The sequence below is a fragment of the Carcharhinus amblyrhynchos genome, chromosome 25 (assembly GCF_965287045.1).
Source record: "Carcharhinus amblyrhynchos chromosome 25, sCarAmb.v2.hapA, whole genome shotgun sequence".
NCBI classification, from domain to species: Eukaryota; Metazoa; Chordata; class Chondrichthyes; order Carcharhiniformes; family Carcharhinidae; genus Carcharhinus; species Carcharhinus amblyrhynchos.
In genome coordinates this window covers 3,517,372-3,540,448 of record NC_137348.1, presented here as the reverse complement: position 1 = coordinate 3,540,448, position 23,077 = coordinate 3,517,372, and the positions used below count along the sequence as shown (strand labels likewise).

Below are 23,077 nucleotides of genomic sequence, written 5' to 3'. Positions count from 1 at the left end.
GTTTGAGATTAATTGTCTAGTGATATCACCACTAGGCCAATCGCCTCCCACCACCAGAGACATGGGCCCACAATCCAAGTTTACACTGAGTACAGAGGGAGTGCTGCACTGTCAGAGGTGCTGTCTTTCTGGTGAGACATTAACCAGAGGCTCTACCTGCCATCAAGATGGGGGAGGGGTGGGAGAAAGATCCTGCAGCATTTAAAAAAACAGGAGAGTTCTCCCCAGAGTTGTGGTCAATGTCCATTCCTCAATCAACATTAAACAAACAGATCATCTGCTCATTATCCTTCTGCTTTTTATGGGAGCTTGCTGTGCAATTAATTTCCTACTTTACAAAAGTGACCAGCCACAAAAGTACTTTAGTTCTTAAATGCATTGCAACATCCTGAGGTTGTGAAAGGTTCTATACAACAACAAAGCTTCTGTTTCACACACTGCAAGGAACAGAAGAATAAAAAGAATTGTTACAGCCAGCTGTAACATTGGCCACCTGATACCACTTAGTGCCAGAATCGATTAAAATAGACTTCAACACGCAAAACAATCACTCTCTCCAAAGTTAGTGAAAACACAACTTTGATATGAAGCCAGGAACCCAAAAAAATTAAACCAGAATGGCAAGAAAAAAAGATGAGAAACAGGTCCACAAAGTTAAAAATTCAACACTTAAAGCAACAGTAACATCGCATCAGCTGAAATGCTCTTAGACAAGTCTAGATTCGTTAATAAAAATTGGAAAACATGCCACTGAGACAAGTGGAAAAATTTACAAAATATCACTTACTTAATGGGATCCAGTTCGTGGTCCTTGGTTCCAGTCACGAGCTCGGGGTGGATTCGCACATGTTCCAGCATCGGCTGTGACAGTTATTGGGAACGTAGTAAGTTTAAGATCAATGTAACCAAAAACCTGTTGCTGCCTGTCAGTTACAAGGGTCTTTGATAAAAAGCCAAACCAGTCAATATGAAACGTGATCAAACCGTGTGAACAAAGAACCCGCTTGCGTGTGCAAAGCGAACGCACGCCCACGCCCCCCCAAACACACACACAAACCGCAAACCGCGCCCCCAAACACACACAAACCGCATCCACACACCCGTAGTTTACACAGATGAACTTAATAAATTTAAAGTTCAATGAAGAATATAGGTAAACGTGTCCAACATATTTGAACAGTCATTTTTTAATGATCAAGCACATACACTCTAGTTTTCATTTCCATTTTCTACCATTAGTCCACACTAATCACACCCCCCCATCCTCTCTTCTGAAAATGCTGACCCATCCAGGAGTACAAAGCTAGTGTGCTGGCTGCCCTCATGCCTCACCCACTGGTCACTCAAGACAACCTCGAGGGAGAGGGCGTGCAATGCAATAGGCAACAAGGGGCATCACTGATGATTTGATTTATTGTTGTCACATGTATTTAGAGTGAAAAGTATTATTTCTTGCGCGCTATATAGACAAAGCATGCCATTCACAAGGAGGAAAGGACAGAGTGCAGAATGTAGTGTTACAGTCATAGCTAGGGTGTACAGAAAGATCAACTTAATGCAAAGTAAGTCCATACAAACTCTGATGGCAGCAGGGAAGCTGTTTGATTCGGTTGCTGCTCACAAGTCCTTTCCAATCTCTAAACTCCACTAATCCCATAACCCCTACTCCTGTGCTCCCCACCTATTACACCCGTCTCCCAGAAAGCAGAACCCTAAGGACTGCCAAGCCTTTAGCTCTCCTTATTAGCCAGCCCCACATAAATGCGGCAGACTCTTAACTGCCCAGAGAAGTGACTTAGAAAGCTTCTTTGCTGTATTAAAGCCACTTGCAGTGATTCAAAGAGACCGCCCTGAACTACCTTCTTAGAGTAAAGAGGTGTGGGTGAGCATTGATTGCTGCAAAGTAGTCCTTTAGGCATAACGTGATGCAGGGTGTCCGGGGGGTTGGTGATTGGTACGATATAAGCCAAAGTCCTTTTTCCATTCACCTGCAGCACTTTGGGAGAGTTCCGGGGTTGCCTTTTGGTGTTAACAAATTGTCCCTAAATTAGACCTCCCTCAATGCAGCACACGCAATTCTCTAAATTCGCACACCTTTATTGTGGAATCCGAGAGGCGTAGGCAAAAGTCACAGGCAGAAGGAGGATTGGAATGAGGCGCTCACTGAATGTTAAAATGGCGGTGTGGGCTTGTTGGACCGAAGGGCCTATTTCCTGTGATGCGTTGTTCTTTGTTCTCAAAGTCACACTGCGACCGAGGCAGACACACCCCATTTACCTAACGAAGCACTTTACAGCAGTCAGTGCAGTTTAAGATGCACACAACCACTCTGTCTTCATTAATCAATGTTACTAAATCTTGCCCCCACTCCCCACCCCCCCATGAAAAAGAGAAGGAATCCAGCTCAGGTCTTACCTTAACCACCTCCTCAAAAGTTTCCATGTTTTCCTTCATACTGTAGTGGGAGCGGAGGTAGGACACAAAATTGCACGGGTACATCCCATAGAGACGGTGAAATAATGCATAAACACTGGCGTGTAGATGGATCAGATATACTTCTGGCACTTGGACTGTTAGAATGAAGAGAGAACAGAAAAGACTACATATTGCAGGACAGCAGCATTTCAAAATTTCTCATTTTAAACAGTGTAGAACTCCACTTGTAAAACAGCAAATTATATACATAAAAACAAAGATAGGAGGCCATTTGACCCTTTGATCCTGCTCCGCAATTCATTACCATCATGGCTGATCGTCCAACTCATAAGAACATAAGAACATAAGAAATAGGAGCAGGAGTAGGCCATCTAGCCCTTCGAGCCTGCCCCGCCATTCAATAAGATCATGGCTGATCTGTCGTGGCTCAGTTCCACTTTCCCGCCCTCTCCCCATAACCCTTAATCCCTTCTCTTATCAAAAACCCATCAACCCGCTTCTTAAAAATATTTAGCGAGGCAGCCTCCACCACTTCAACGGGCAGAGAATTCCAGAGATTCACCACCCTTTGAGTGAAGAAGTTCCTCCTCAACTCCGTTCTAAACCGCCTCCCCTTTATCTTGAGGCTGTGCCCCCTAGTCCTACTGTCTTTTTTGAGCGGGAAGAGTCTCTCCACCTCTATCCTATCCATCCCATTCATCATCTTATACGTCTCAATGAGATCTCCCCTCATTCTTCTAAACTCTAACGAGTACAAGCCTAGTTTATTCAGCCTCTCCTCATAGCTCAATCCCCTCAGCTCCGGTATCAGCCTAGTAAACCTCCTCTGCACTCCCTCCAGGGCCAAAATATCCTTGCGCAGGTGCGGCGCCCAAAACTGCACACAGTACTCCAGCTGCGGCCTCACCAATGCCCTATACAGCTGCAGCAAGACCTCCCTACTTTTATATTCAATCCCCCTCGCTATGAAGGCCAGCATCCCATTCGCCTTCCTGACCACCTGCTGCACCTGCAAGCTGGGTTTTTGCGATTCATGCACAAGGACCCCGAGGTCCCTCTGCACCGTCGCCTGCTGCAGTTTTTCGCCACGTAAGTAATAGTCCTTCCTACCATTCTTCCTACCAAAGTGGACCACCTCACACTTGCCAACATTAAATTCCATTTGCCATTTCCTGGCCCATTCGCCCAGCCTATCTAGATCCTTCTGCAGACTCTCCACACCCTCCGCACAATTTGCCGTTCCCCCAATCTTGGTGTCATCAGCAAATTTCGACACCCTGCACTCGGTTCCCTCCTCCAGATCATCTATATAAATGGTAAATAGCTGAGGCCCCAGCACCGACCCCTGGGGCACCCCACTAGTCACCATCCGCCAATCCGAATAGCACCCATTGACCCCCACTCTCTGCCTCCTATTTGACAACCAATCCTCTATCCACGCTAACACCCTACCCCCAACTCCATGTCCCCTGACCTTCTGCAATAACCTCTTGTGAGGTACCTTGTCAAACGCCTTCTGAAAATCCAGAAAGACCACATCCACCGGCTCTCCTCTATCCACTGCCCTAGACACATCCTCATAGAACTCCAGTAAATTTGTCAGACACGACTTCCCTTTAATGAAACCGTGTTGCGTCCGCCCTATCAAGCAATTCCCTTCAAGATGCCTCGCAATTTCCTCCTTAATGACGGATTCTAACATTTTACCTACCACAGACGTTAAACTAACCGGCCTATAATTCCCCGCCTTTTGCCTGGCACCTTTCTTAAACAACGGCGTAACATTAGCCGTTTTCCAATCTTCCGGCACTTCCCCGGAATCCAGCGACGTCTGGAAAATAACCACCAAGGCATCCACTATCACCTCCGCCATTTCTTTCAGAACCCTCGGATGCATTCCATCCGGTCCTGGGGACTTGTCCACAATCAGCCCCTCCAGTCTGTCGAGCACCACCTCTCTAGTAACAGTAATGTCATTAAGACCCTCCATTCCTACCACCTTTCCATCGCTAACACCCGGCAAATTATTCACGTCCTCCTCCGTGAAGACAGAAACAAAAAAGTTATTCAAGACCTTCGCCATATCCCCATCCCCTACCACTAGCTCCCCTTTCTCATCCTCTAAAGGACCAACGTTCACCCTAGCCAGCCTCTTCCTTTTTATAAGTTGCCTAATCCTGCTTTTTCCCCATAACCTTTGATCCCATTTGCCCCAAGTGCTATATCCAGCCACCTCTTGAATACTTTCAATGTTTTGGCATCAACTACTTCCTGTGGGAATGAATTCCACAGGCTCACCACTCTTTGGGTGAAGAAATGTCTCCTCATCTCCATCCTAAATGGTCTACCCTGAATCCTCAGACTGTGACCCCTGGTTCTGGGCACCCCCACCATCGGGAATATCCTCCCTGTCTAGTCCTGTTTGAATTTTATACGATTAATCCGATTGTCTCCCCCAGCCACACTGTTTCCTAATCCCACTTGCATCCAATTTGCTTAGCAGCAGAGCTGGAGCATGTGGGCAGGTGTGCCCCGTCACACAAGCCTGGGACAGCTGCTTCTGCACACAACAAGCTACCATTATCCACCCAGTAAGATCATTTTACCTTGTTAGCTTTACTTTGTCAGAGGCATTGTAAAAATGGAAGCTGTTACAAAAATCAATGTACAGAAAACTGTACGATCGATGAATGGATATGGATGTTAACATTTAATTCTGTTTCTCTCACCATAGTGTGGTCAGATCTACTGAGCGTTTCCTGTATTTTACAGCTTTCATTTCTGATTTCCAGCATCAGAACTAATTTGCTTTTGTTACAAGAATGAAGAATGAGCAAGCCTGGAAGTGGAAGACCAAGTTATAGATTCCAGGGCAAATTCTACATGTCCTACAACCAGGAATAAACTTAATCAGTTAAACCAAAGCCATCTGCTCTCTCTCAGATTAATGTAAAATGATCCTCTAAGACCACTACTCCAGAAACGTGTTAGGTGCGCTCTCCCTGATGTGCTGAAAAATATTTATTCCTCAATCTTCACCACCATTATTGATTCAACACTCTGCTGTGGGATCTTGCTGTGTGAAAATCAGTTGCCATGTTTCCTGTGTTACAACAGTAACTACATTTCAAAAGTCCTCCATTGACTGCAAAATGCCTTTGTACATCCTGAGGCTGTGAAAGATGCTCCATAATCACAGGTTCTCTCTTTCAGGGGACCGTAAGAGTGAGGGACACCTGCAGGATAATGCTTTAACTGCACCCAAAAACACCTGTACGCGAATCTAAAAGTTTATTTATTAATTTCACAAGTAAGGCTTACATTAACACAGCAATGAAGTTACTGTGAAAATCCTCTAGTCGCCACTTTCCGGCACCTGTTCCACTGCTGCTGTGCTACTGTGCCGGAGGCAGCACAGTATCAGTGGTTAGCACTGCTGCTTCACAGCACCAGAGACGCGGGTTCAATTCCCAGCTTGGGGTCACTGACCGTGTGGAGTTTGCGCATTCTCCCCGTGTCCGAGTGGGTTTCCTCCAGGTACTCCAGTTTCCATCCACAGTCAGAAAGACTGGTTTGGTGCACTGACTCGAACAGACGCCGGAGTGTGGCAACTAGGGGAAGTTCACAGTAACTTCACTGCAGTGTTAATGTAAGCCTCACTTGTGACTAATAAACAAACTTTTAACTGTTAAGGTACACTGAGGGGGAATTTAGCACGGTCACCTAATCATGTCTTTCGGACTGTGGGAGGAAACCGGAGCACTTGGAGGAAACCCATGCAGACACGGGGAGAATGAGCAAACTCCACACATAAGAACATAAGAACATAAGAAATAGGAGCAGGAGTAGGCCATCTAGCCCTTCGAGCCTGCCCCGCCATTCAATAAGATCATGGCTGATCTGTTGTGGCTCAGTTCCACATTCCCGCCCTCTCCCCATAACCCTTAATCCCCTCTCTTATCAAGAACCCATCAACCCGCTTCTTAAAAATATTTAGCGAGGCAGCCTCCACCACTTCAACGGGCAGAGAATTCCAGAGATTCACCACCCTTTGAGTGAAGAAGTTCCTCCTCAACTCCGTTCTAAACCGCCCCCCCTTTATCTTGAGGCTGTGCCCCCTAGTCCTACTGTCTTTTTTGAGCGGGAAGAGTCTCTCCACCTCTATCCTATCCATCCCATTCATCATCTTATACGTCTCAATGAGATCTCCCTTCATTCTTCTAAACTCTAACGAGTACAAGCCTAGATTATTCAGCCTCTCCTCATAGCTCAATCCCCCCAACTCCGGTATCAGCCTAGTAAACCTCCTCTGCACTCCCTCCAGGGCCAAAATATCCTTGCGCAGGTGCGGCGCCCAAAACTGCACACAGTACTCCAGCTGCGGCCTCACCAATGCCCTATACAGCTGCAGCAAGACCTCCCTACTTTTATATTCAATCCCCCTCGCTATGAAGGCCAGCATCCCATTCGCCTTCCTGACCACCTGCTGCACCTGCAAGCTGGGTTTTTGCGACTCATGCACAAGGACCCCGAGGTCCCTCTGCACCGTCGCCTGCTGCAGTTTTTCGCCACGTAAGTAATAGTCCTTCCTACCATTCTTCCTACCAAAGTGGACCACCTCACACTTGCCAACATTAAATTCCATTTGCCATTTCCTGGCCCATTCGCCCAGCCTATCTAGATCCTTCTGCAGACTCTCCACACCCTCCGCACAATTTGCCTTTCCCCCAATCTTGGTGTCATCAGCAAATTTCGACACCCTGCACTCGGTTCCCTCCTCCAGATCATCTATATAAATGGTAAATAGCTGAGGCCCCAGCACCGACCCCTGGGGCACCCCACTAGTCACCAACCGCCAATCCGAATAGACAGTGACCCAAGCCGGAAACTGAACTCAGGTCCCTGGCGCTGTGAGGAAGCACTGCTAACCACAGTGCCGCCCTAGTGATGACACTTTCTACATCAACCAGTCACAAACATTTAGCCATTTATCAGCTTCGCAGAGTGGGCTCTTGTCCATTGTGATTAAAGCTGAAGTGCAAAAACTCAAAACTACATTTAACGCCCTGGAGCAAAAGAGATTCTCATCCCAGGAGCCTTTGATTCAAAGCCAAGCACTTTGGAGATTTAAAAAAGATCAGACAATCATGTCCTGCCTCGATTGGCATAACCAGAATCACTCCTCCCCCCCACCGCCCCCCCCAAACCCCTCACTATATCATTGACATACCTGGTTTCCGCATGTTCCAGGCAGCTAACCGGCCAAAGATTTCAAAGAAATCAAGGAGATACTGCTTCCCAGCTTGTGGGATCATTGGCAGGAGGACAATTAATACAAGGACTCCAGTCGTGAGCACAACAATCTCCGTTTCTGTCTGCAGAGAGAAGAGCGACAGCTGAAACTCAATGGAGGCAGGTGTTTCAGTTTAACCTAACGGTAAAACATGGTGATTAATTACAGTCCAAGCTGGGGAGGCAATGAGCAGGAACCCATAGGAAAAAGGAATCTTCACGTGTGCATTTGAACATTCAAAGCCATTCTCGGAACAGAAGGATGCCATTCGGCCCTCACGGCTGTGCTGTCAGGCGGTTAGACCACAATTGATCCATTTCAACTTCTTTATGATTTGATTTATTATTGTCACATGCACTAACAGTGAAAAGTATTGTTTCTTGTGCACGGTACAGACAAAACATGTCGTTCACAGAGAAAGAAAGGAGAGAATGCAGAATGTAGTGTTACAGTCATGGCTAGGGTGGAGAGAAAGATCAACTTAATGCGAGGTAAGTTCATTCAAAAGTCTGACAGCAGCAGGGAAGAAGCTGTTCTTGAGTCAGTTGGTACTTGACCTCAGATTTTTCTATCTTTTTTTCCAAAGGAAGAAGGTGGAAGAGAGAATGTCCGGGATGCGTGGGGTTGTTAATTATGCTGGCTGCTTTGTCGAGGCAGCGGGAAGTGTAGACAGTGTCAATGGATTTGCGTGATGGTTTGAGCTCTCACAATCCCATCATTCCCATATTTAACAACATTCTACCAATCTCAGTTTTTGGAACTTTTTAATTGAAACTTAGTTTGAACAGAATCATAGAATCGCTACAGTGCAGGCGGCCATTTGGCCCATCAAGTTTGCACCAACAATCCCATCCAGGCTCCATCCCCATAACCCAGTGTTTACTCTGCTAACCACTCGCCTCCCCTGACACTATGGGGCAATTTAACACAACCTAACCTAACCATCTTTGGATTGTGGGAGGAAACCGGAGGAAACCCATGCAGACATGGGGAGAAGTGCAAACTCCACACTGACAGTGGCCCAAGGCTGGAATTGAACCCGGTCCCTGGCACTAGTGGCAGTAGTGCTAGTTCAGATTCCCACCCCACTTTGTGCCAGGAAACAAGTCAGCTATAAACGATGCCAAAAACGGGGACGTAACCGAAGAGAGCCCATACCTTTAAAAGGACTGCTCTTCCCAAGCACTGAATGACTTACTTTCTGATCTCCTGGCATTGAGGTAGCAGGAACTCAAGACCCACCAGCCATGCTTCACTTGGAATCAGACAGTCATGGGTTCAGGTCCCACTCCAGACACTTAAACCCATAATCTGAAACAGCACCGCAGTGCAGTACTGAGGGACTGTTGCACTGTCGGAGCTGCCTTTTTGATTCACTAAGCCTGTTGTCTGGACTATACATAAAAGATTCCATGGTAGGATCCATAGAGGAGCAGAGGAGATCCCCCACAGAATCCATACAGACAAGGGGAGGCAATGGCCGAGTGGTATTATCATTAGACCATTCATCCAGAAACTCAGCTAATGTTCTAGGGACCTGGGTTAAAATCTGGCCAAGGCAGGTGGTGGAATTTGAATTCAATAAAATATATTTGGAATTAAAAATTTACCGATGACCATGAAACCATTGTTGATTGTTGGAAAAACCCATCTGGTTCACCAATGGCCTTTAGGGAAGGAAATCTGCCGTCCTTACCTGGTCCGGCCTACATGTGATTCCAGACCTACAGCAATGTGGTTGACTCTCAACTGCCCTTGGGCAACTAGGGATGGGCAATAAATGCTGGCCAGGCAGCGACACCCATGTCCCACAAATGAATAAAAAGTGCTTTGGATGTCCTGAAGCAGCAAAAGGTTGCTTTTACTTGCAAGCCATTCTTTCACTTAAACCTCAGCGTGAACCTTGATTGGATGGGGGGGTACGGACATGTTTAAGACACTGGAGCCAAGTTTTTATCTGGTTACTGCTTGGGAGAGTACCAATTTAGATCAAAAGATGAATTTGAGATAGGACGGTAGACAGGAAGGGAGAGGAGGAGAAGGGCAAGAAATCTAAATACATTTATAATCAAAACTGCTTTACTCAAATAAGCAAAGTTTCAGAGCAAAGGTAAAAAATTAACCTTTAAAATGAAGCCAATCAATAGCCCAATGATAACTTGAAGCTAATTATTGCTTCCAACAGTCCCTTAAACACCAAAGCACATTTTAGGCGCAAACACTGGGATACACTTTAGGGGGAAAAGAAAAACAGTGGGTAGTAAGGTTATTTTAAAAACGGGTGTACTGAACCTTCAGACACTTGAGTAGTGAAACCAGCACAGGTGCACGAAAGAGCTTATGGATCCAAGTTGGCTCACGTCGGATTACGTGACCCAGCAAGGTCACGGCAGATAGTCGGGTGGCTGCTTTCCCCATGCATTCATTTAGTCGGTCCATGAGATGCTGCAAAATACAAAACATTTTCAAATGGATCCCTGATTGCTGGAGGCGATAGCCCACTCTTTCAGCATGGAAGTAAAACTGGCAGGAGAGTTGAAAAGTAGCCACCTGGGTGACATACAACAGGCTGCCTGTCCTCATGTAGTCTGGGCTCTCAGCCTTTCAACAATTCACACATACTGAAAATACAATGAAAAAGATTTGGTGCCCAGTTCCTGCAATATTCAACTCCAAATTCAGGTTTAAATTGTGATCCTCGGATTTATGATGTGAAGCAGCTGTAGAGATCTTAAAAAAGTGATATTTCTTAAAAGGATTAGCATTCATAAAAAGCATGTCACTCCCTCCTTTCTGAAGTGAATCCAGTTTACCAGTATTTGTGATGTTGTACGCTAGATTTAAGACAAACCTATATTTCATAGAATCCCTTTATGCCATTTGGCCCATCGAGTCTGCACTGAGAACAATTCCACCCAGCCCCTATCCTCTGAACCTCGTCTATTTACCCCGCTGGTCCCCCTGACACTAAGGGACAATTTAGCATGACCAAACATCCTCACCCGCACATCTTTGGACTGTGGGAGGAAACCGGAGCACCTGGAGGAAACCCACGCAGACGCGGGGAGAACATGCAGACTCTGCACAGACAGCCACCCAAGGCCGGAATCGAACTCAGGTACCTGGCACTGTGAGATAGCAGTGCTAACCACTCTGTCATCATGCCACTGGTCTAATAACAACACCTAGGCATTCCAGTCTACATCCCCTGACATCTGGCACTTTTTTTTTTACAAACTCGCTCAGGCGCAGCTCATAAAATCCCACCCGAGGCCAACCACTTGGCAGGCAAGGCAGTAAAATTCCAGCAATCACGTTTAGAGTTTTGGTTGTAGCATCGAAGGGCAGCCCCAATTTCCTCCATTAGCTCAATAAAAAGCATGTTGAAATAATTTTGGATTCCTCTTCTGTGTCCTTATAGCTGAACAGAGGATGAACCAGCATTCTGACCAATCTTTCTGGAGTTCGGGAAGTTGGAGCTACGTTTATCCAATTACCACCCTTTAAGGAGAGCTTAGTTCCCTGTTGGAAGAAATACCACATCTTTAAGGTTACAGCTTACCTTATCATGGGGTTCCTGTACAGCTGAAAGTATCTGTACAGCTACCATAGAATTATGTTCCAAGTAATGATCTACCAATGCATTCAGCAGCAAGGGGCCACGATCTGTAGATAGATAATATCAATAGTAAACACAGAACTTTTATGAAGAGAGAGTAAGTACTCTCCACAATCTTGGCATAATCGAGCTTGTTGCAAAGAGAGACACGTATTGCCAAAGTTTTTCATCTTATATTCATCAGGACAAATGCAGGAATTCCAAATTTCAAATGATCTCAACAATTTTTACTACAAATTTATGGGCAGCACGGTGGTTAGTGCTGCTCCAGGTACCCAGGTTCAATTCCTGGCTTAAGTCACTGTTTGTGCAGACTTTACACATTCTCCCCATGTTTCCTCCTACAATCTGAAAGACATGCTGGCTAGGTGGATTGGCCATGCTAAATTCCGTGTACCTGAACAGGTGGAGTGTGGCGACTACAGGATTTTCAGAGACTCCATTGCTGTGTTAATGTAAGCCTACTTGTGACACTAATAATTAAACTATAAGAGGAAAAGATGCGTGGGTTAGATGGATTGGCAATGCTAAATTGTCCCTGTGTCAGAGGGACAAGCAACATAAATTAATGGGGTCACGTAACCAGAAGACAGAGATCATAGAATCCCAACAGTGCAGGAGGCCATTCAACCCATTGAGTCTGCACCAACCACGATCCCATCCAGGCCCTATCCCCATAACTTCACACATTTACCCTGCCAATCCCCTTGACACAAGGGTCAATTTAGCATGGCCAATCAACCTAACCCACACATCTTTTGGACTGTGGGGGGGGGAAATACATGCAGACGTGGGGAGAACGTGCAAACTCCACACAGACAGTGACCCGAAGCTGGAATTGAACTGGGTCCCTGGTGCTGTGAGGCAGCAGTGCTAACCACTGTGCCATCATGCCGCCCAGTGTCATTTATGGATTGATGGTCACTGGTAAAAGAACCAGAGGTGGGCTGAGAATTTTAAATACATCTAAATGTAGAAACTTATAGTGATTTAAATGTGCTACCTGAGTGGGTGGCAGAAACTGATTTAATAGTAACTTTCAAAGGAGAAATGGATATATACTTAAAAACTCGGACTATGGGGAATGGGTAGTGCACCATATTGGACAGCTCTTGCAAAGAGTTGTTGCAGGTTTGATGGGGCTGAGGGGCCTAATGATGATGAGATGAATGAGCCTAGAACAGCAAACAGAATGACAGCAATCACTGACTACTCCCTAGTAACTCTCTGGTGATTTGCAGAACTGTTTAAACACTGATTATCAGGGATCATTTAATCAAAAATGCATACATATTAAAATTACTTTTACAAATTAAAACCAGCAAACACCAGAAACTAAACAAAAAAAAATTAGATGCTGGAAATATTTTGATCCTAAACATAACAGAGAAACAATTCTGGTTGAGTTGCTCCATCAGAACTGAGGACTGAGCCGAGAGCTAGCTCCTACACGCTCCCACCTGAGCGGAGATGGTCCGTGATGAATCCTTTTACTTCCTCAAGAACCTGCAGGTCCGTGGATTCCAGCAGCGGGACCAGGTCGCTAACATTTACCGGCTGCGTCATGCTGTGTGAGCTTCACGTGGCCCGTGTCCTCAGCTCAAACCCAGGTGGCAGCTTCAACCCAAGCCAGCTCTAAACCCACTCACCCCTGACTGCTGACTAGCAGGGTAGCACTGTAAACACAAGAGCAAGAACCGGCATTGTTACTCATTATTATATCCACAGACATGAATTCAGTGCAAAGTTAGTGCTGCATCAGGTCATTTATTAATGGTTATCTATTCTGCAATATCACTAGTTGACAATATTAAAAGGGACTTAGCGGAGGCACAGTGATTAGCACCGCTGCCTCAGCGCCAGGGACCCGGGTTTGATTCCCAACTTGGGTCACTGTCTGTGCAGAGTCTGCATGTTCTCCCCATGTCTGCGTGGGTTTCCTCCCACATTCCAAAGATGTGCCGGTTAGGTCAATTGGCTATGCTAAATTGACCCTAGTTTCGGAGGGATTGGGGGGGGGTAGATACGCGGGAATATGGTGGGATTGTTGTTGGCGCAGGCTTGATGGGCCAAATGGCCTTCTTCTGTACCATAGGGGTTCTATAATATGCATCTCAGTGTTAAGAATTTTATCTGACATGTTTCTGTGAATTGTATGAGGTTGTTGAAGGAGGAATATAAATGCAAGTCTTTAAGCTGCTGAGCTTTACAAGGAAGATTTGATCTCTGGTTTATATCAAATTAACTGAGCCAGTTGCTGTGTTAGGATTAGTCTCAGTGCTCCTAAATTACAGGGGGTCAATAACCAACAATCCATTTAAAATCGCTGTCTGCCTTGTTCAATGGTAACTCCCTCCCCAAATCAAATGGTTCAAAATTAAAATTCAACCCTTATTTTTCATTTTTTTAACATCAGCTGGTCCCCAATGATACTCCACGTAGAATCCAGACATGTGAAGTTTCCAAGTTAAATGGGGATGGTGAGCTGGGAATAATTTGGACCGGGAAGTGTTCTTGTATTTCCAATATAAATTCTAGGCCAACACTCGACTGCACAACCGAGGCAGTGCTACATTGTTGAAGGTGCTGTTTTTGTATGAAGTCTTAAATGGAGGCCACTTTGTCCTCTCTGGTGTTATTTTGAAGAAGTCTCACAACACCAGGTTAAAGTCCAACAGGTTTATTTGGTGGCAAACGCCACTAGCTTTCAAAGCGCTGTTCCTTCATCCGGTAAGGTGTCACAAAGGAGCAGCGCTCTGAAAGCTAACGGTGTAATACAAGTTTCATGTTCATGTATTACATGCTTTAACTCTCATTTTTATAAAGACAGATAGTTTAATGCAGTTGTTATTTTGTAGACTTTGCAGATCTTACCTACTTGTGTTAGTTGGACATTGTTACACAGATGGTAATTTACGACACCAGCTTTTAACAGCTGCTGATGGCAGATCACGATACCGGCTTTTAACAGGAAGAGTCCTGCTGGGACAGCCACGATCGCACAAGTAACTGCAAAGACAGGGGTGCCAGTACTGCTGCAGGAGGGCTTTGAATCATGACTGGATTGAAGCCTGTGTCATGACTGCAGCTGCCAGCTGGACTGTGATTCCTGATTAAATCTGGGGCTGTATCACGACCAAGGAAGATCCAGAGTTCTGGCCGGAATGGGAAATTTGTGTCGTGATTGACACTAAGACTCATGCTGTATAAATGTCCACTTGAGTTTGTGTTCTACGAGAAGTCTGGCAGTCCATTGTTATCAGTTCTCCCAAAGCACTGGAATAAACGCCAGAGCTTTGAAATAAAAGCCACTGTATTTTGACTCATTAACAATCTCAGAGGTATTATTTTATCTACAACAGTGACAACACTTCAAGAAAGGCGTCATTGGCTATAAAGCACTTTGGGATAGCCAGAGATTGTGAAAGGTGCTACAGAAATGCAAGTCATTCACTTAAGAATGATGGTCCCAATTCCACTGCTCTCTTCCCCGAGCTCAGACAGCGAGCCATCCTGCACACTGCAGAGGTTTGAGAGAGAACACTAGAACAGGCAGCTACCAGCTGTCTACTGACCCAGAGACAGATAGGGGGCATTGTATATCACCTGGGGAGGGGGATCACAATATCTTGCCCCCAATCGGCCGAGCAGCACCCACCCCCAAATTGTCATGGGTGGTAATATCCTCCGATCACCAGTTGTTTGGATGATTCAGCTCTTCTCAGATTGTCAGAGTCAAAACCACCAATTCTGGTTCTTGTCATTCTGGCCCTGACAGCATCCACCCTGCAAAATCAACAAGACAGTACACAAACAAAAGCCCCAGGTAACATTGCAGAATACGAGATTCCACCATGTAAATCAGAGAGCTGAACAAACACACTCAGAGAAGCTGCCCCTCCACAATATTCATTGCTACACTATAGGCTGCAGAAAAGCTTTGATCATATTTTCCTCTCCCCAATGTCCTTCACGCCCAGGCTCAAAAAAATCTACCAACTTGCAGTCACATACGAGTGAACCATCCCAAGTCGTTTCACCAAACAGAAACTGATTTTAAGCCACACAAGGAGATATTTGGACAGGTGGTGACCAGAGGTAAGGTGAGTCTTTAAGTGGATAAGGAGGCAGAGGCAGAGCCCTCGCCAGCACTGTCAGGAATGGACAAGAGGCCAGAATTGGAATGGTGCAAAGACCTTGGGGCTGTGGGACCAGATGAGGTCACAGAATCAACAAGTAGTAAGGAGAGCGATAATTCCTAAATGGAAGTTTAACACGATGATATGAACAAGCTACAGCCAAACAGAATTCAAAAATAGCTGCAGAGTGCAGATCCCTAGAGTTCTGTTCTGCTGCTGCCCACCCACCCCCCGCAAAAGCCACAATAACGAGGCACCTTAATAAGGACTACTCACTGTCACTCGGGAACAGAAACAGTCACAGCAAAAAAAAAGCAACCACAAAGCAACCACTTGTGTCTGGCAAAAGACAGACGTTCAAAACATCGACTGGGGAGCCTCGTGTTCAAATTCTTGGCCACTTGCCCAGGGCTACAGAAGTTCCCAACTTTATTTACAGTCCTCAAACTGGACTTCACACTCTTTAAAATTGGAGTTAAAATGGAGCTGGTTAGCAGAAGCTGGGAAAGCATGTTTATTTAAAAAAATAAGCAAATATCAGAGAGAGTGTTAGAGTCAGAATATTTCCTGACTTACCAGATTGGTCCGACTTTCTGGTGCAGTTCTGCACCGACTTAAAAAAAAATCAACAGGAAATGCTGGAATATACAACATGGTCTGTCAACATTCAGAAAGAGAGAAAAAACAGATTAAAGGTTTCCAGCTTTGGTGGGATTCAGTTCCTATTCATGTCGTGTGTGGAGCATTAACGTTTGTGGGTCAACTGGGCAGAGTAGCTACAGCAAGGGGTCTTTCAGTTATGAGCCAGGGTTCCACAGAGACAATGTAAAGCGGGGTGAGAGTTCAAAGCTTGAAGCCATCGATACAAGATAAATCCATTGGGAATTCGGGAAGAACTTGAACGGTGAGAATGTGGAACTCACAGTCACAGGGAGTGGTTGCGATAAATAGTACTGATGCATTTCATAGAATCCCTACAGTGCAGAAGAGGCTCTTTGGCCCACCAAGTCTGCACCGACCACAATCCCACCCAGACCCTATTCCTGCAACCCCACATAGTGACTGTTAATCTCCTGACACTAAGGTCAATTTAGCACGGCCAATCTAATCCACATATTTCTGGACTGTGGAAGGGAACTGGAGCACCCAGAGGAAACCCACACAGACACAGGGAGAACATGCAAACTCCACACAGACAGTGACCCAAGACCAGAAGTGAACCTGGGTCCCTGGTTCTGTGAGGCAGTAGTGCTAACCACTGTACCACCATGCTGCCATTTATGAGGAAGTTGGATATAAAGGGAGAAAGGAATAGAGGATATGACAATAGGGTGGCATATTAAGAAGTCTCAATACCAGGCTAAAGTCCAACAGGTTTATTTGGTAGCACTAACTTTCGGACTGTTGCTCCTTCATCAGATGAGTGGGAGTTCTGTTCACAAGCAGGGCATATAAAGACACAAACGCGATTTATAAAGTAATGTATTTTGTAAATTGAGTTTGTATGTTTATATGTCCTGTCTGTAAACAGGACTCTCTCACCTGATGAAGGGGCAGCGCTCTGAAAGCTTGTGCTATCAAATAAACCTGTTGGACTTTAGCCAGGTGTTGAGAGACGTCTTACACTGCCTACCCCAGTCCACCGCCGACATCTCCACATCAGGGTGACATAAAACGGGGGGGGGGGGGGGTAGGAGGCTCACGTGTCAAATTGATTTAACACAGTGCAAGCTCCACACCATCCCAGAAAAAAGTCATGTCAATGGCACTGCTTCACTGAAGCAGGCTAGCAATTCACAGAAATGTCACCACAATGGACTTAGTTTTATAGTTGCACTGTGTTCTCCCTAGATAATATGAAAAATACTCAGAATCCACTTTAAGTAACAATCTTAAAGACTTTCATCCCTGTTGGAAGATATTTTGCCCATACATCCTACAGAACCAGAATGTAAAAATGGAATATTTCTGGATTTTGTTTTGTTTTCTTTTCTTTTCATTTATTGATTAAAATACAATCCTTTCTGCCTCAAAGTAATTTTACATTTTATAGCCAAAAGGCTAGGTATTACTTCTGGTGTATTCATCACACCCCTTTCTAGCCCCATCAGGAGACACCACTTAGAATTCTACACCGCAGGAGGCCATTCAGCCCATTGAGCCTGCACTGATCCCGGCCGATTCCCCAAAACTCCATGCAATTACCCAGCTAGCCTCCCTAACATGAAGGAGTAATTTAGCAAGGCCAATCCACCAAACCTGCACATCTGTGGAGTGTGGGAGGAAACCCACACAGACACAGGGAGAATATGCAAACTCCATACAGTGACCTGAGCCAGGAATCAAACCCAGGACCCTGGCGCTGTGGGTCAGCAGTGCTGACCACTGTGTCACCCGGCCACCTGATATGGTTCAGGCTGCGAATGACAGGTAGCGTTGACAACTCAACTGGCAGCTCTCACCCCGAGGGAGGAAACTGTGGATTCCAGAGGTCTGAACACAAACTCCAGCACTGAATGGAGAGAGTGCTGTGCTGTCAGAAGTGCCTTCTGTTGGCTGAAGCAGTCCTGTTTGGATGGGGTGCAAAAGAGCCCCCTTCCCTATCTCAATAAATTTCCTTAGTGTCTTGGCCAATATTTATCCCTCATTCAACTTTATGGAGAAAAGATTCTGGTCATTCCATTATCACATTGTTATTTGTGGAGCTGCAACATTTTCTATTTAACAATAAGGACTACACACAAAAACCATACTTATCGACTAGTACACACTTTGGGGTATCAGGTGGCCATGAAAGAAAGAACCCTCATTTCAAAAAAAGAGTATCAACCAGGAGAGTACAGGAGTCCTGGTTTCCAATTCACTCATACTGCGGTCTTCAACATTGAGAAGGACATAGCTTATAAAATTCACAAACTCTCCAGCTCAGTTGGAATTTGGAATTAAAATTAACTATCTTTGGTTGAGAAATTTCTTTGTGGATTACAGAAAGAAACAAACACCCAGGCGATGGGCAAGACATTAACCAGAGGCTCTATAAACATTGCCACCCTAGAATATGGCAAAGGCCAGCCAATGAGTGTAAACGACCGGGCTGATGAAATATTAACCATCTTAAGCCAGAAGTGCCAAGTAGATGGATTCTCCTTGATTCTCTCGAGGTCCCCACCACCTGAGATGTCAGTCTTCACCCAGTTCAAGTCATTTTGCGTGATAAAGAGATAGGCAAGCACTGTGGACACTGCAAAGACTATAGGCCCTGGTTGTCTTATAAAAGACTTGAGTTCTAGAACTAGCCTTGCCCTTGGCTAAGCTGTTCTAATCCAGCTACTACACGGGCATCTACTCAACATAGTAGAAAATTGCCCAGATATGGCCCAGCCACAAAATGCAGGACAAAATCTGATCTGGGCAATTACTGCCCCTTCAGTCTACACACAGTGATGGAAGGTGTTTGCAGTGCCATCAAGTGGCACTTATTCACCAATAACCTGCTCAGTTTAGGTTCATGATGTGGAGATGCCAGCATCGGACTGGGGTAAACATAGTAAGAAGTCTCACAACACCAGGTTAAAGTCCAGCAAGTTTATTTGATAGTAAACCCACAAGCTTTCAGAACACTGTTCCTTTGTCAGGTGAGTGGAAAGTTCTGATCAGAAACAGGGCAAATAAAGGCAAACAGTTTACAGAATGTGTAACTGTGTGTGCCTTTATATGCCCTGTTTCTGATCAGAACTTTCCACTCACCTGACAAAGAAACAGAGTTCCGAAAGCTTGTGGGTTGACTATCAAATAAACTTGTTGGGCTTCACCCTGGTGTTGTGAGACTTCTTATCCAGTTTAGGTTCTGCCAGTGCCACTCAGCTCCAGGACTCATTACAGCCTCAATCCAAACATAGTCAAGAGCTGAACTCCAGAGGTGAGGAGAGAATGACTGTCCTTAACAGCAAGGCCACATTTGATGGAATGTGGCATCAATGAGCCCTAGCAAAACTGAAGTCAATGGGAATCAGGGGTAATAACAGCAAAATGGACTATTATTTAAATGGTAAAAAAAATTGCAGCATGCTGCTGTGTTGGGTGTCCTTGTGCAAGAATCACAAGGAGTTGGTTTGCAGATGCAGCAGGTAAATAAGACATGGAATTTTGTCCTTCATTGCTAGAGGGATGGAGTTTAAAAACAGTGAAGTTATGTTGCAGCTGTAGAAGGTGCTGCTGAGTCCTCAGCTGGAGTACTGTGTACAGTTTTTGTCGTCTTACTTGAGAAAGGATATACTGACACTGGAGGGGGTGCAGAGGAAATTCACTAGGTTGATTCCAGAGTTGAGAGGGTTGGCTTATAAGGAGTGACTGAGTAGACTGGGGCTATACTTGTTGGAATTCAGAAGAACGAGTTGAGATCTTGTAGAAACACAAGATTATGAAGGGAATAGATAAGATAGAAGCAGGGAAGTTGTTTCCACTGGCAGGTGAAACTAGAACTAGAGGGCATGGCCTCAAAATAAGGGGAAGCAGATTTAGGATTGAGTTGAGGAGGAACTTCTTCACACAAAGTTGTGAATCTGTGAAATTTCCTGCCCAGTGAAGCAGTTGACGCTTCCTCATTGAATGTTTTTAAGGCAAAGATAGAAAAATTTTTCAATAGTAGAGGAATTAAGAGTTATGGTGAGCGGGCGGGTAAGTGGAGCTGAGTCCACAGAAAGATCAGCCATGATCTTATTGAATGGTGGAGCAAGCTCAAGGGGCCGGATGGCCTATTCCTGCTCCTAGTTCTTATGTTCTAACTCTCCATGCCTACAGTCATGCCTGGCACAAAGGAAGATGGTCATGGATGTTGGATGTCAATTATCTCAGTGGCAGACAATGTTGACCTCCAACAAGAGAATGCCGAGTCACCATCACTTCCAGTCAAACTCTGCACCATCAGGATTCCAAGGGTCACCACTGATCAATAACTTAAGTAATAACAAGTTCTCCAGCCACAGAAACACAGGCTGGAAATTCTGCAGCAAGTGATTCACCTCCCAACTCCCCAAAGGCTGTCCACCATCTACCAGACACAAGCCGGGAGCGTAGTGAAACACTGTCCACTTGCCTGGATGAGTGCAGCTCCAACATTCAAAAAGCTCAACGCCATCCAGGACAAAGACACACGCATGATTGGTAACCCATCAACCACAATCAACATTCCCTGGCCAAGCCAGCAACTCCCAAGTCTCATGAATTAACAGCTGTAAGTGTATATATTAGATAAACTCCCTTGTCATTATTCATCTTGAGTCAGAGTGTGCACCATTTTACAAGCAAGCATTATAAACAGTGTAAAACACAACAGTATTGGTTGCGTATCCCTCTACACAATCTAAGCTAACTGATGTTAAATGCTGCCAGGGATCCTCAACCCACCATCCTCAGCATATGAGGGAGAGAAAGAGAGACAGGACATTACAAAGAAGGATCAGGGTCACAAATGGGGGAACAGGGCACATGGTGGGCATGACAGCAGTTGCAATACTTTAAGCCTCACTACCCACTGTGGTAGGTTGGGGTGGGACAGTGGTTGCACCTCTGCCGCACAGCATCAGGGACCCGGATTCAATTCCAGCCTTGGAGGACTGCGTGCACATTCTCCATGAGTCTGTGTGGGTTTTCTCTGGTTTCTTCCCACAGTCCGAAGATGTGCGGGTTAGGTTGATGGGCTATGCTAAATTATTCCTGAATGTTAGGGGGACTAGCTAGGGTAAATACGTGGGGTTGCAGGGATAGGATTGCTGTCAGTGCAGGTTTGATGGGCTGAATGGCCTTCATCTACACTGTAGGGATTCCATGAAAATGGGTCCTGGTGGAAAACAAGTGGAGAAGAGGTTAGCAGAAAGCCCTCACATACTAACATTGTTAGTAAAACACCAGTACTGAGAAATTAGTTTACCCTAGAAGCTCTGTGCAACAACTAAAATTTGAGAATCAACAAAGTATTAGGGAAAAGAACAGCATGAGAACTTGACTTTTTCAAGCTGCATTCCTCTTCCTCACAGCTCCAAGACTGAATTAAACTGTTCACAATTTAGTGTCAAATTTGACCAGAGCTGAGCTTCTGATCGCAAGCCTGTGTCATCACCATTTCCAATTTGATAACATTGTCTGATTCCATCTCTGCCTCAACTGATCTGTTATTACAACTCTCATCACACCTTTGTTATTTTTGGATTTGACTGTTCCATTGCATTCCTGGCCAGCCTCCTCTCTGTAAATGTAATCATCCAAAACTCTGCTGCCCATGTGCTGACTTGCACCTCCTCACTCATTATACTGAGTTCGCTAACCAACGCTGGCTGCTGGTTAAGTTTTCAAATCTCTCCATTCCTAATTTCCTCTGGAATAACAACCCATCTGATATTCTTGCACTCCTTTAATTGTGGGTTCGAACACTCCCAATTTTCACTGCTTTACCTTTGGCAGCATTCAGCTGCTTATGTCCTAAGCACCAAGATTCCCACCCTAAATCTCTCTCCTTTAAAATACTCCTGCTCATTTGGACAGCTGTTACAGACAATGTTACAGCGCGAAGGAGGCTATTTGGCCCCAATGTGAAAGCCTACCTCTTTAACCAAGCTTTAGTCCACCTGCCCTAATAGTACCTTGTTCAGCTCGGTGTCAAATTTTGTTTGCTAATGCTCCTATGAAGCACCTTGGGACATTTCACTAAAGGATTATAGAAATGCAAGCTGTCATTGTCGAGTTTCACATTTGAACAAAGATTATTGGTGCGTAAACATTTAAAAATACAACTACCAGAGATTCCACAAAGTTGAATGGCTGCCTGACAATTCAACCAAAAAGGACTGAATGCTTCTGAAAAGAAACTGACAGTCAGTACAGGGCCGAGCCCATCATTGGGTCTCACAGGAACAAATGGCAGCCATTGAGCTCCTCACGCCAGTTCTGACATTCAGTAATATCACAGAAATCTCTACAGGGCAGCAGGCTATTCAGCCTATCAAGTCTGCACCAACTATCACAAAGGCTCACCCCGTAACTCCATGGCCCAAGGGGCAATTTAGAACCCCTACAGTGCAGAAGGAGCCAGTCAGTCCAAGTATGCATCAACCACAATCCCATCCAGGCCCCATTCCTGCAACCCCTCATCTTTACCTTGCTAATCCCTCTGACACTAGAGTTAATTTAGCATAGCCAAATCAACCTGACCCACATGTCTTTAGAATGTGAGAGGAAACCCATACAGACACAGAAAGAACGTGCAGACTCCACACAGACAGTGACCCGAGGCCAGATTTGAACCCAGGTTTCTGGCACTGTGAGGTAGCAGTGCTAACCTCCCCCGCCGCCCGCCCACACTAGGGTTAATTTAGTAGTCAATCAACCTAATCTGCACATCTTCGATCTGCATCTTAACCCATGAACATGACTTGTTTACATCCTGCAGGATTAGTTTATTCCATGCACCAGATATTTCTACTTCTGTTATTTGAAGGCAACACAAAAGAGCCATAAAAAATTAAACAGTCGGAGTGTTGGTGAAGTATGGGTTGGAGGGCGGGGGGGTGGGTCTGTGTCAGAATCATTTAACAC

General features: G+C 45.3%; 1 protein-coding gene across 5 annotated transcripts in view; it reads right to left on the bottom strand.

Annotated features, from left to right (window-relative positions):
- Positions 1–23,077, bottom strand: part of tsc1b (TSC complex subunit 1b) — a 57,195-nt gene that overhangs the window by 33,426 nt on the left and 692 nt on the right. For 3 of the 5 annotated variants that reach the window (XM_080212528.1, XM_080212533.1, XM_080212529.1), the window contains exons 2-7: positions 12,809–13,024; positions 11,292–11,395; positions 10,022–10,174; positions 7,667–7,811; positions 2,416–2,570; positions 788–861 (exon numbers count right to left, since the gene is read on the bottom strand). In XM_080212528.1, coding sequence (XP_080068654.1) covers positions 788–861; positions 2,416–2,570; positions 7,667–7,811; positions 10,022–10,174; positions 11,292–11,395; positions 12,809–12,914 — 737 coding nt within the window. In that variant the 5' untranslated portion in view covers positions 12,915–13,024. Of the gene's footprint in view, positions 1–787; positions 862–2,415; positions 2,571–7,666; positions 7,812–10,021; positions 10,175–11,291; positions 11,396–12,808; positions 13,025–15,763; positions 15,785–16,063; positions 16,138–23,077 lie in introns of those variants that run through there. The other 2 variants (XM_080212530.1, XM_080212531.1) reach the window with 2 other exon arrangements.